The 12,201-nt window shown below is 40.3% G+C and overlaps 1 protein-coding gene across 11 annotated transcripts in view; it reads right to left on the reverse strand.

Annotated features, from left to right (window-relative positions):
• ptprdb (protein tyrosine phosphatase receptor type Db) overlaps positions 1-12,201 on the reverse strand; it is a 151,874-nt gene that overhangs the window by 47,458 nt on the left and 92,215 nt on the right. For all 11 annotated transcript variants that reach the window (XM_069697402.1, XM_069697403.1, XM_069697405.1 and 8 more), the window contains exons 7-8: positions 6,823-6,968; positions 4,454-4,595 (exon numbers count right to left, since the gene is read on the reverse strand). In XM_069697402.1, the coding sequence (XP_069553503.1) occupies positions 4,454-4,595; positions 6,823-6,968 (288 nt within the window). The remainder of the gene's footprint in view (positions 1-4,453; positions 4,596-6,822; positions 6,969-12,201) is intronic.

Consider the following 12,201-nt stretch of genomic DNA (forward strand, 5'->3'; position numbering starts at 1 on the left):
CTATTTTAATCCCCTCCTCTTTTTTTTTCTTTTTTTTTTACCCAGAATCCCTTGTGACTTTATCCCTCTCCACCACACAGAGCCTCATTAACGGGAAATCCTAGCACTGAACCCCGCCAAGGAGATGCTAATTCTGGTACTAGCCCATCGAACCATAGCCGATGGGTCGTGAGACACTGGCTTCACGAGCCGTGTGTGGCCTTTTAACAGCTCCGTTTTCAATCAATCACAACGCCCGACAAATGGAAACATGGACATAATAAACCAAGAGAACAAGATGAGAAGGTGTTTGTGTGTATGGGTGTGTTTGTGTGCGTGGGTGGTGAAAGAGGGCATAAATGCAAAAAAAAACAAAAACAGGAGCGTGAAGGAGACTAGAAGAGAAAAGGTTGGAATAGAGGAGGAAGAAATAGTGACAGAAAAGAAAACAGAGAGAACACGAGAGAAATTGACAGAGAGGGAAAGAGAGCACAAGGGACAGATACAGCATAACAATCCTGATTCTCTCCGCTTTCATTATGCAAACGCTTACTTCAAAGCCAGCCCCTCGTAGGCAGGAATAATGCATTCTATTTCATCTACCTGGGGTGGGATAGTGCACTGAACGTTGGGGATGCACAGTTAGAATGTTGCTCCCTGAGATCATGCATCTTTCTCTGCCCCTTTTCTACCGCCGCTCAAATGTGCACAAAAAAGAGAGAATTGCAGTCATGTCTTTGCGGGTAGACAGGTGCACAGGTATGCACTTGTACTGGATTAAAATACACAAACAGATAAAAAAAAACAACCAAGGACACACACACACACACACTTGTGTGAAGACAAAACTACAACAAAGGCTTTTCTTTTTTCATTTAAAGCTTCAAGTTTGAGTGCTGACTGAGTAGGCTAAAGCACATACACACATGTTAACACATGCACATAACCAGCCTTCCACCATCCATCATCGGGGCAGGTGTAAGCAACACCAAAGTGTGTTTGGGACAAAGCTGCTGCAGGATGTGCATGCGTGTGTATCCATGAAGTGGTGCTGCTGAACAGTAACAGCTAAGAACCCCCGGAGGTCAGGGCAGATGCGTAACCCTACACCCTCTTGTTGACGGAGCCTTCCACATGTCACACGGTTTCGTTTGGATGTGCTCCCACCTCACTGTTTCCACTGCGAGTGCTCCAGGTAATTTCACAGCTCATTGAAAAGCCCGGTCTCACAATCATGGGAACTGCTGTGCGAACATTGTCCTCTTTATTTAAGACCCCAAATGAAATCCACACACATTGCTTACTGGTTTTGTCATTTGAAAATCTGGAAGACAGCAAGTCAAGTCTGGTCTTACAATCATGGGAACTAAACAATGAGCTGGCTGCTGTATCAGAGCCCCGAGTGTAATATGTGCACCTGCAAACCAACCTGTTTCTGTCATCCAGGACTGACTGATGAACACTAGGTTAGGGTTATGATACAACTAATGCCTGTTTAAGACTTTATCTTCCAATACAATCTGAATCAACAGAACTGCACAACTGTGATTCTTTCTGCCTCCTACATGTTAACAGTGTCAGAGAAGTGATAATCCAAGTCTAGTCTGCTCTATGAGGCCACAATTTTAGGTGACTCTGGATCATATTCAGTTGAAATATAAATAGTGTATGATGACACGTAGGTAAAAAATGCTTTGGACGGTATGCATATTATAATTAACTAAAGAATAATTACATTTTATTCAACCTAGGCCTTTTTTATTGGATGAATTGACTACTTTATTTTATTAGATTTATTACCTACTTAGATTATATTTATAATTCATTAGGAAAAGAAGGTGATCAATAAAATCCTTATCCACCACAGTTTACAGACTCACTCTCTGGTTAAACTTTGACCTGCTGCACTTAAATCAACAACAACTCTGCTGCACTCACTATTAGTTCCACTTCCAAATTAAGTAGTGAAGAAAATTTGCCTAAATGTTTGACTTGTTTACAGCCTGTCTGATGATCTGACTGCTCATGTCTCTGGTAGAGCTGGTAATTGCAGGGTCTGTGGTTTACATGTACATATGTCCTGTACATTTTTCCAAGTGTCCTTCAGCAACACCAAGTTATTACTGATGGACAGCCCAGCACCTTGCAGGAAAGCTCTGCTAAAGTGTGTGTGTGTGTGTGTGTGTGTGTGTGTGTGTGTGTGTGTGTGTGTGTGTGTGTGTGTGTGTGTGTGTGTGTGTGTGTGTGTGTGTGTGTGTGTGTGTGTGAATCCATGACTGAGGCAAATCGTAAATTGCTTTGTCAGAGAAGATAGAAAAGGGCTATCCAAGGGTCGTCCACGATGTTCAGGCAAGTGTTTTGATGGCAGATAAAATCACCAACTGAGTTGTCCTTAAATATAAGCTAGAATATTAACTATTTAGGACTTTAAACATTTACAATTTACAACTTCATGTTCTCTATTTAGACACACACAGCATTTTTCTCGAACCATGAATTATACAGTATCTGTCTATAGAGTGGATAGAAAAGTATATAATTGCACTCAGCTTCATTATTATTTTAGCCGTTGCCAATCATAGCCATTTACTGGAAACCAAGATTTCAATTAGCCTGGTTCTAATCCTCAGTAATTAAGCTGGCTGACCTTAACACCGGATCCCTCCTGTCTGACAATCAGTCAAGTCAGTCACTGGAGCTGTGTCTTTAGAGACCCACGGGGGACAAGGAGACATGACTGACAAGACTGTGTGTGTTTGCGTGCCTGTGTGAATGTGTGTGTGTGTAGTTAGTAAGTGACATTTGGACTGACAGTCTTTCAGGGACTATTAGCTGCTCCCAGGTGGCCTCTTGTTCATCCGCAACACAATGACTCCTCAGAGGAACAGAAAGAGGCTAATCACTACATAAAGACTCACTGTTTTAGATTGAGGATACGCTTGGGGTTGTGTGGGTGATGCCTGTGTGTGTGTACGTGTGTGTGCGCGAGAGCTTGAGTGGTTGTGTTCTCGATAAAGAAAAAGACAAAAGATGAGTGGATTGGAGCTTCCATCAAGAGAGGCAGGGAAAATCAAAAATAGATGCAAAAGAAACCTAAGCAAGAGCACATACAGATGTACTGGGCATGTAGAAACACACACACACACACACACACACACACACACACACACACACACACACACACACACACACACACACACACACACACACACACACACACACACACACACACACACACACACACACACACACACACACACACACACACACACACGACCATGTGAGACAGGAAAAATTCTGGATGGATGGAGCGGAACAGCACAGAAGATGCAAAGAGTGGTCTGATGTGAATAATTTAGAGGTTGCTGTGTAGTAGACCTAAGAGCTTGTCGAGAGACAGAGAGAGAGCGTGTGATATAGAAAAGAAGGAATGGGTATAAAAAGAGAGAAAAGGGGAAAAGCAAAATAAAGAGGAAAAGGGAAAGGACTTGGGGAAAGAGAAAAAAACCAACCCCGACAGAGAGGACAGAAAGACATGAGACTGGAGGAAGAACTGAAAACTATGTTATTACCCCTCAGAGAGACAAGAAGCAAACAGAGAGAGAGAGAAAGACAAAGCGACAGAAAGAGACGAGACGGTAGAACAATAGGCTGCACATCCTTTCCCCATGAGCATGTACTGTAAAGGCAGGCGATGTGATTATCCACACTTGAGTGACTTCACTCAATAAGACACTCTTGAGCTTCAAACTACCGGTACATAATGCTCTCCTAATGGACTGCACTAAAACTAACATCACTATCTGCATTAATGGACTCTCGCTAACACTAAACAATCGACCGTGGTGGACCCAGACTCACACTTGCATATATATCCATATTTGAAGAAACATCTCCTGAGCTTACAATTTCTCTCGCATAAGTACTTTTAAAGTTAAAGGAAAAGCAGCAAAAAAAAAGCCAATGGTCAGTTCATGCTTCTTTTTTTTTTTTTTTTTTTTTTAACTAGTTATACCCTTACATGCAGTATGAAGCATGCATTACCAGTGTATACACAGTTAATGAATGATTGATAAGGATATTAGAGTCAGAATCAGATTCAGTTATATACAATTAGGCTGTGTTTAAAACTGTTTATAAATGTGTTCACAACTCATGAGCTTAAAAGATCATTTTTGATCTGGGAAATGGTAAATTATAATTAACAAATATAATCAATTATAACTTCATATTTCATCTACCAATGTGAAATATTGTCAAGCATTCATTATTTTGTTTTGTTGTTATTGATGCCTATTAGTTAATCACGTAAACAATTACATGTAAAATGCCCTTTATATCTACTTATAATTATGTTATTGTGTATTGTAGTGTGTTATAAACAATTTACTAAATGTTTGCATTAAGATTATAAATGCTAAATTAAGTGTGTGACATTTATGGAAACACAGATTGCATGTGTGTTTGTACTGACCTCGTAACACACTGAGCCTGGTGGAGGCAGTAATCTCTCCCGCTGAGTTGGAGGCATGGCATTCATAAATTGCCTCGTCTCTGGGGGTCCTCAGTGGCTGGATTCTCAGGACTGAGCCGGATCCATCGTCAAATTCTATTACCTGTAATTGGGAAAATACGTTGGAAGCAGTTAAAGTTCATATTTCTGTTATGGATCAAATGATGTGTAGATTTAGGGAAGTTGCTCATAGTTTAGTTTTTCTCCGTCTCTTTGGGATCTGATTACAATCTGCTGTTACTCAAAATGCAGCAACAACAAACTTTTCACAAAATCTCATCTAAACACTTTAAAATACTGCAATGTGTTACAGATAAAGCAACAGATGAAAGGTTCAAATGTTCAGCTAAACATTGGACACTAACATTGTTTGCAGGTCAGTGATCAACACCAACTTTCAGACATAGAAATAATTTCAAGACCTTCTCCCAGTTATTTAATTTACTGAAGAAAGCTGGATCCAAAATGAGAGATCAGTCAATACACACAATAAAAGAGATTATAAATAACATTTACTGGAGAAATGTTTGACTGCGATGTACAAACTGCCCTTGAATATTTCTCGTCTTTTTCAAATATGTAATATCTTTGGATGTTTCGGAACTACTGGATAGTACATTATACCTCCCCTTGCACAAGGTAAATACTTGCATGTAATTGATCTGGATTCTGAATTCTGGGAAGGTTTTTCACTGAAATCCAATAATATAAATCCCACAAGTCCTGACCGACAGGACAGCAAAAAGAAATATACAGCAAGTAGCCCAAGCTTACAGTGTATAGTCTGGATTAAAAAAAAAAAAAATCTCCCCAAGTGATTTAATCACAAACAGAAAGACACCAAGATTAAATTAAACCTAGGAGGAAACTCTGATTTATTAAAGTGGAAAAGTACCCTAAGCTCAGGGCTACTCGGACTGAGCAGGAATGAAGCTGATTCAACATCTCAATGAGTGACTTGTGAGGTGGGGAAATAAATCAAAGGTTACGGCCTTCGGGAAACTAATAAGGCTGATCGTATAAGAATCTCATATACTGCAGCTTGAGGCATAATCTGAAATATGAAAGAGTTGAAGCCGATAGCTTTTCACACACCTGAAAAACCTTTGAAACACAAATAAACAAAAGAGGGTCAACAGATTAAATCTTTAAACGAACAATTTTGACTACATATGTAAAATTTTCATGTGTCAATTACATAAATATAATAATAAATAAAGTAAATAGAGCACAAACAGTCCACCTTTCTCCCAGCGGGTGCTATGATTGTCATCAAAGGAAAAGCACTCATGTAAACGATGACAGTCATGATGGTTCTGTTATATTTAGACAAACTGAGTGAGTATATGCATGTGCATTACCAGAGCTCTGAGAAGGACTAATTTGAATATATGACAATTTATTTTCATTACTAATAATCTACCAAATATTTTCTTGATTTCCGTCCAGTGGTTTTCAACAGATGGGCGGCCATTTTAAGTGTGTAGTACATAGAGTCGATGAAAAAAAAAAAATAAGTCAAACTTTTATTTTGAAATCTACAGAATTTCTGCTGCTCATCGACAGTCCAAAACCCAAAGATTTTCTGTTCTCTGTCACATCAGACAAAAAGCAGCAGATCCTCACAACTCACGAACTGGGACTGGGTCATGTTGGCATTTGTGCTTGAAAAGGTATTTAGGTTTGACATCTTGGGAATAAGCTTATTCACTCTCTTGCTGAGACTTAGACGGATAGCACTCTTATATCTATCCATTAAATATGAAGCCGGGATGTGGTTAGCTTAGCTTTTCTTAAAAGTCCAGCACAAACAGCTAACCTAGCTCTTTCTATAGATGAAATATGGGCCGACAAGCACCTCTAAAGCTCATTGTTAACATAACATTAACATTTATATCTTCTATGTTTAATCGGTACTAAAAAAGAGTAAAAATCACATTGTCTCCTGGCTCCACTTGCATCTTCCAATATTCAAATGATTCCTTTATGCAAGAAACTAGTTTTTAGAGCAGTTGCCAATTCATTTTCTGTCAATTTACTAATTATTATTCATGTTTACAGCCATTTTTAATGTTGCTACTTTTACCAGTCAAAACGCATGTTGTAAGAAAAGTTTATAAAGAAAATAATGAGAAGAAACACTAATAGGGTCTGACAACAACAGCAGCAATATCCTGTTCAGTGCTCTGTGACCACTTTTTGCAAACACCACTGTTTCCACAGCCTCAGAGCCTCTGTTGTGGAATGTTAACCTTAAATTTCAGCATGAGAAGATCTCACTGTTGAAGATATAAAGTTTCAATTTGTTTTTCAGTATCTCAGTATCGTACCTCAAATCTCTGGTTGCTGACTTTTTTGCCTTTCTTGTTCCAGACAATCTTGGGCTGGGGGTCTCCTGCAGCCTGGCACACAAATGAAGCCACTCCCCCCTGGACTCCTGTTTGGTCTTCTGGGGTTCGTGTGAATCTGGGGGGCGCTGTATAGAAAAGATGGATTCAAAAAGTCAAATTCACACTTCCAGTGTTAGTCATTGTGTCAATAAATACAGGAAGAAGTTGCGATGGTCAGTTACACAACAGTCTTCACATGACAACCATTCGTGCTGCCGGTACTATTATAATAATAAGCCTTCACACACACATGAAAACATTCTGTACTGGATTACCATGTTTTCCTGAATGCACTTAATCTCTGGGATATCACTCAATATACCACAATAATCTGCCACTCACATCTGTAACAGTTATATTTGAGATCTGTGTCGTACATGTCGTGAAGGACAATGATGCAGTCTGTAAAACGGTCCAACATTCCAGTTGTTTTGGTATGTGTGTACTTGTGTTACAGTGTGAACCACTCTGTAAAGTACGTGAACACCTATAGCACATCTCTCAGGTTAGATGTGCATGTGGGTGGCTTTGTGTCTGTGTCTTTTTTTCTGTACACGTGTGCACGCTCTACCATGTTTCTCCCTCTGTCCCTGCACCACCAAAGAAGCTTAATATTTCTGTGCCATAAAGGATTTATGAAGACTTACTCCTGACATGACCACTAAAGCCCCTCGTTCCGGGGACGCCAACAATATCATAACCACAGCCTCCGCTGGATTGTGACATCACGATATCAAAAAGATTCGGGACGTCAGTCACGGCACGTCACCACCAGCTCGCCTAATGGCATTCCAGCCAAACCAGAAAATCCCTACTTAAGGGCTTACCGCCAACCGCCCTGACAAAGGGAGAGAAATTGCTTTTTGCTGTTTAAAAGAAGGGAGGGAGAAAGGGAGAAGAGCTAAGCTCTTCAGAGTAGGGGAGGAAAAGAGAGGGAGAGTGTGTGTGTTGAAAGAGTGGGGAGAAATGAACAGAAGAGCGAATGAGATAAAAGGAACAAGTGAGAGAGACAGATGGAGAGCAGTGGAGGGAGAGAGGAAGATGAGCAGGAGGTGGATGCGAGAAAAAGAGAGAGGGAGACACGGAGAGTGAGATAGAGAGGGAACGAGCCAGATGTACTGGCAAATGCAGTCAGAGAGCCTCAAGCTGCCCAATCACCTCTACACCTCACTGGCAAATCTACCTCACTGACTGTGTGTTTGTGAGGAGAGAGAAAAAGGAGAAAGACTGTCTGTGTGTGTGTGTGTGTGTGTGTGTGTGTGTGTGTGTGTGTGTGTGTGTGTGTGTGTGTGCGCTTACTTTTCCATTCTTGCATTTGCGATTAGTTGATTAAATAACTTCTCGAACGGCCTTCAATCATTGACAAAAGTTTCAATAACCCATTAATCATTTAAAAGTCATTAACAAAAAAAAAAAAAAAAAAAAAAATCCATTCACCACGTCCGGCCTCTAAATTGCGAGAACTTGCAGATCCTATTATGTAACAAATACTCAAGCTCTGGGAAATTGTTTCAGTATATTTTCACTCCTTTTGACATTTGGTATCCCAATTGATTAATCGATCAAGCACAAAAAAAAGTCTGCAGGTTAACAGACAATTGAAAATAATGGTTTCTTTGCAACTATAATACATACAGCATATCATTGCATGCACAATTTCTACACGCATGCTATTATCGTGTGTGTGTGTGTGTGTGTGTGTGTGTGCGCGCGATGAATGGATGAGTAAATGCGTGTGCACCTCTGAGAGACAGGGAGAGGGGAAAGAGGAAGAATGATGAGCTGGAGAATCTCTCTCTTAATCCTTTTGCTAATCTCTCCCCCACAAAACAAATGAAAAGTGTAAAGCCAGCAGATCCATACTAAAAGGCATGGTAGATCTTTCAATTGCTTTTCTTTTTTTTTTTTTTTTTACTTTTCCACCTTTTCTTTATCTCTCTTGCCCTGATCACTTTTGTCATACTGTATATCTGCTGATTAATTGTCTGAGGCTCTGTCTTTCTTATATTTTGCATCTTTATCTTTGTACCCCACTCCTGATCCTTTGCCACTGAATCCTCCCCCTCCCCCCCGCTTCACAGCTGCTCTCCTTGCTCCCGCTTTCATCGTCCTCCTTGTTACTCTTACCCCATCTCCTCCCTCCAGCTCTGGGGTGTTACATAAGTCTTCCTGTCACATTGACTGACTTTATGTAGGGAGATGGGGGTGCAACCCGTATGCTCCACACTTCTCCCCAACTCTTTCTCTCGCAACTCTTTCTCTCTAAAATGTCTCTCCTAACCTCTCTTTTTCATATCTCATCTTTATTCTCTTTTCCTTGATTCACACTTATCTCCCTTCTTTTACTCCATCCCTCTGTTCTCCTCCTCTATCCCTGCTCTTCTTCTTTACTCCCTCTGGGTGTCCTTACGGTTCTGTCTTTTGCCATGATCATTAGTTTTTTTTTTTTTTTTTTTATCATGCTGCTTGGGAGGATTAAATTGACATTTGGGCCAAAGGAGGGGGAGCTAAAGCTCAAAAGGGCACTGAAATTATTCTTACGAGAGGAAATGGATACCTGCAGGTTTATCATTTCACAGATATAAAAGGAAGTTGTTATAGGAGGGCAGTTTGCAGGAGTCACAGCTGTGGGTGCTGGTCCATGTTACAAGGTGTCCCTCACAGCTTCTTTTCCCTGATGATGGCCCAAGATGGAAGTGACAAGAAACTACTGAGTGGTCCACACAGAGAGATTTAGATGGAATTAGACAGAGCCACGCGTTCCCCTATTGATATGTGTGTGTAGGGTGGAAGGAGGGTGGCCTACATCACTATATAGTGGAATCTGATCTACACAACAGATGGCAGGGATTACACAATCAGCTACCCTCTCCGCACCACCTTCGAGTCACGTCTTAGGACGTGTGATAAACTTTCAGGGTGAAAACGATCATCTTTACGTTTTCTTCCTTTTTAAAAGTAAATGAAATTGAATAGCAGGGAACAGCTGTGTCCTAAAAATAAAAATCACAACATCAATAATTCTGACATCTTGATACATGCTATGCCAACATCGATTTCCAGATGAAAACTGGAGTGATGACAGATTCTGACTAATGACTGTTTTTTACTTATTAGTTTTAATTTGTAATCTGTCACAAATGTAACCATTTTTGGATCCGGTGTGATGTGCTGATGGATGTTTAGTGGAGTAGCACTTTGAAAAGACAAATAGTGAGACATAAAGGAAGCTAATGGTCCTGTGTAGGAGAGTAGGGGGGCATACTGTAGCTGGCAGATGCTGTCTTAACCTAGAGGGACACAGCAGGAGAGATTGAGTTTGTGAGAACAGATGCTTGCACAAACCTTCAGGGAGTATGATTTACAGATATAGAGTATTAAGATTGGGAAAGTGAATAAATTGAAGAATGCTCATATTTGGCAAAGACAAAAAATGGAAATAAATAGAAATTATATAAATCATTGTTGAAGTAGAGATTTAAAAGCTCCTATTCTTATGAAAATGTGGTGAGCAACACAAAATGATTAAAATGTATGTTTTATCCAAAATACGTGATGACTGTTTTTAATTCAGAAAAACTGAGCAAATGGTTAAATGAATCCAATTTAATGGTCTAATGAGAATTATTCTGTTTCAACTTAGTTAATGTCCGTTAAATGAAATGATGACGAAACTCGACATTTGTGTAATGTATTTTAAAAATCATTGTTCTAAGTGATCTGAACTCATTCCTAAACATCGTTTGGAAAACTCTGCAAAATGTTGGGAATGATGTGCCCTCAGGCCTCATCTTGTGTGCTCTCAATCACTTTAGCTGATCTGATGCAACAAAGCATAAAGCAGACAGGCCGATTCAAACAAATCAAATCAACAAAAAGCAGTGGATTGAGCAGCACAAAATGGACCCACTCTGATACTGAGGCATCAAAGTAAAGAATTAGGAAATAAATCATTTAACAATGCCGGATAAAATCTAAGAGGAAAATTCAGTATGAAGAAGCTGAGATTTCTTTGTGAAAAGACATCTGGCTAAAAAGAGCAACCTTTAAAGGTAGCTGAATATTTGGTTGTCTCTGCTCACGGACTGAAATGTGAATTATTCCTCAGAGGAGGAAGGCGATAGACAGTTATCGGGTGTTTCTGAGTGCGTGTGTGGACCTGTGCTCATGTGTATGAATAGCTTTTGTGAGTGTTCATGTCTGTGAGTTTGGTGTGTGTGTGTGTGTGTGTGTGTGTGTGTGTGTGTGTGTGTGTGTGTGTGTGTGTGTGTGTGTGTGTGTGTGTGTGTGTGCTCATGTCAGTAGTCAGGCTTCTACTGAGCAATTGACAGTCCTTGCTGAGGAAAGACCTAGCAGCATAGTATTGTGTATGGCTGTGGGCAGTAAGCAGATCACTCCCTGAATGAAAACTGAATCAAGCTTGTCACACAAGTTGAGGAACGGGGCCAATATAGCGGACTGAGCCAGGGCCACGATAGTCAGCCTCCAGAGTGGGCGGGCAGCTGGCCAGAACCATAACTTAAAACACATTAACATCAAACCGACACATTAAGAGCAAATTATCAGCCGCTTGCCTCTGTCCTGGTAATGAAATTGGATTGCTGTGGCCAATAAACACAGAGAAAGCTATCATCCCTCTGCAGAACACAAGTGATAATTGGAAAACATTTGGCAAAATGGGCTACTCCAATACATTGAATTAAATTATACACAATTAAGTGCCACACAATTCGATAAAACCTCACATTAAAATAAGATGTTATTTAAATTTCACAAAGATTAAGTGTCCATTTGAACTGTGTCTCAAACAAAGATGCAGAATTGGATTTTTGAATTCAAACACTTTTCTTTTTCTCATTTAAAACGGCATGTCTCTGACTTTCAAGTGTCACTTCACTGCAGCATACACAGCAGGTCTGTAGTTTTCTGGACAACCCCCCGCTGACGTCACAAAGCATTCCTATGACATCATCATTTTTACACTGATGCAGTAGCAAAAGATAGAATGCACTTTTACTGCAGATAGTGATGCATGTCTACCACCATATGACCACCATAGTTGCAACAGGGTCTGGCTAGTGCCGAGTTAATCAGGGTTAATTTGTTAGGAACACAAGGGAAGGAATTAATCAAACAGGATCTTCTTTTCTACACAGGTCATTAGAAACACATGGGCTACCCACTGGGTACACAACTTCACTGGGTCAGAGCTGGCTTCCCATAAAGAAGAACAGAGCGTTTTTTTCTGTGCTGGTCGCTGTGCATTACTTACAGACTGCTGCTCAGCTACGCTACAACTAAGCTAATGCTACCCAGGCC

This window comes from Brachyistius frenatus, unplaced genomic scaffold (genome assembly GCF_029030835.1).
Source record: "Brachyistius frenatus isolate BFR_SWC_R1_liver_20210118 unplaced genomic scaffold, ASM2903083v1 Contig_23, whole genome shotgun sequence".
Classification (NCBI taxonomy): Eukaryota; Metazoa; Chordata; class Actinopteri; family Embiotocidae; genus Brachyistius; species Brachyistius frenatus.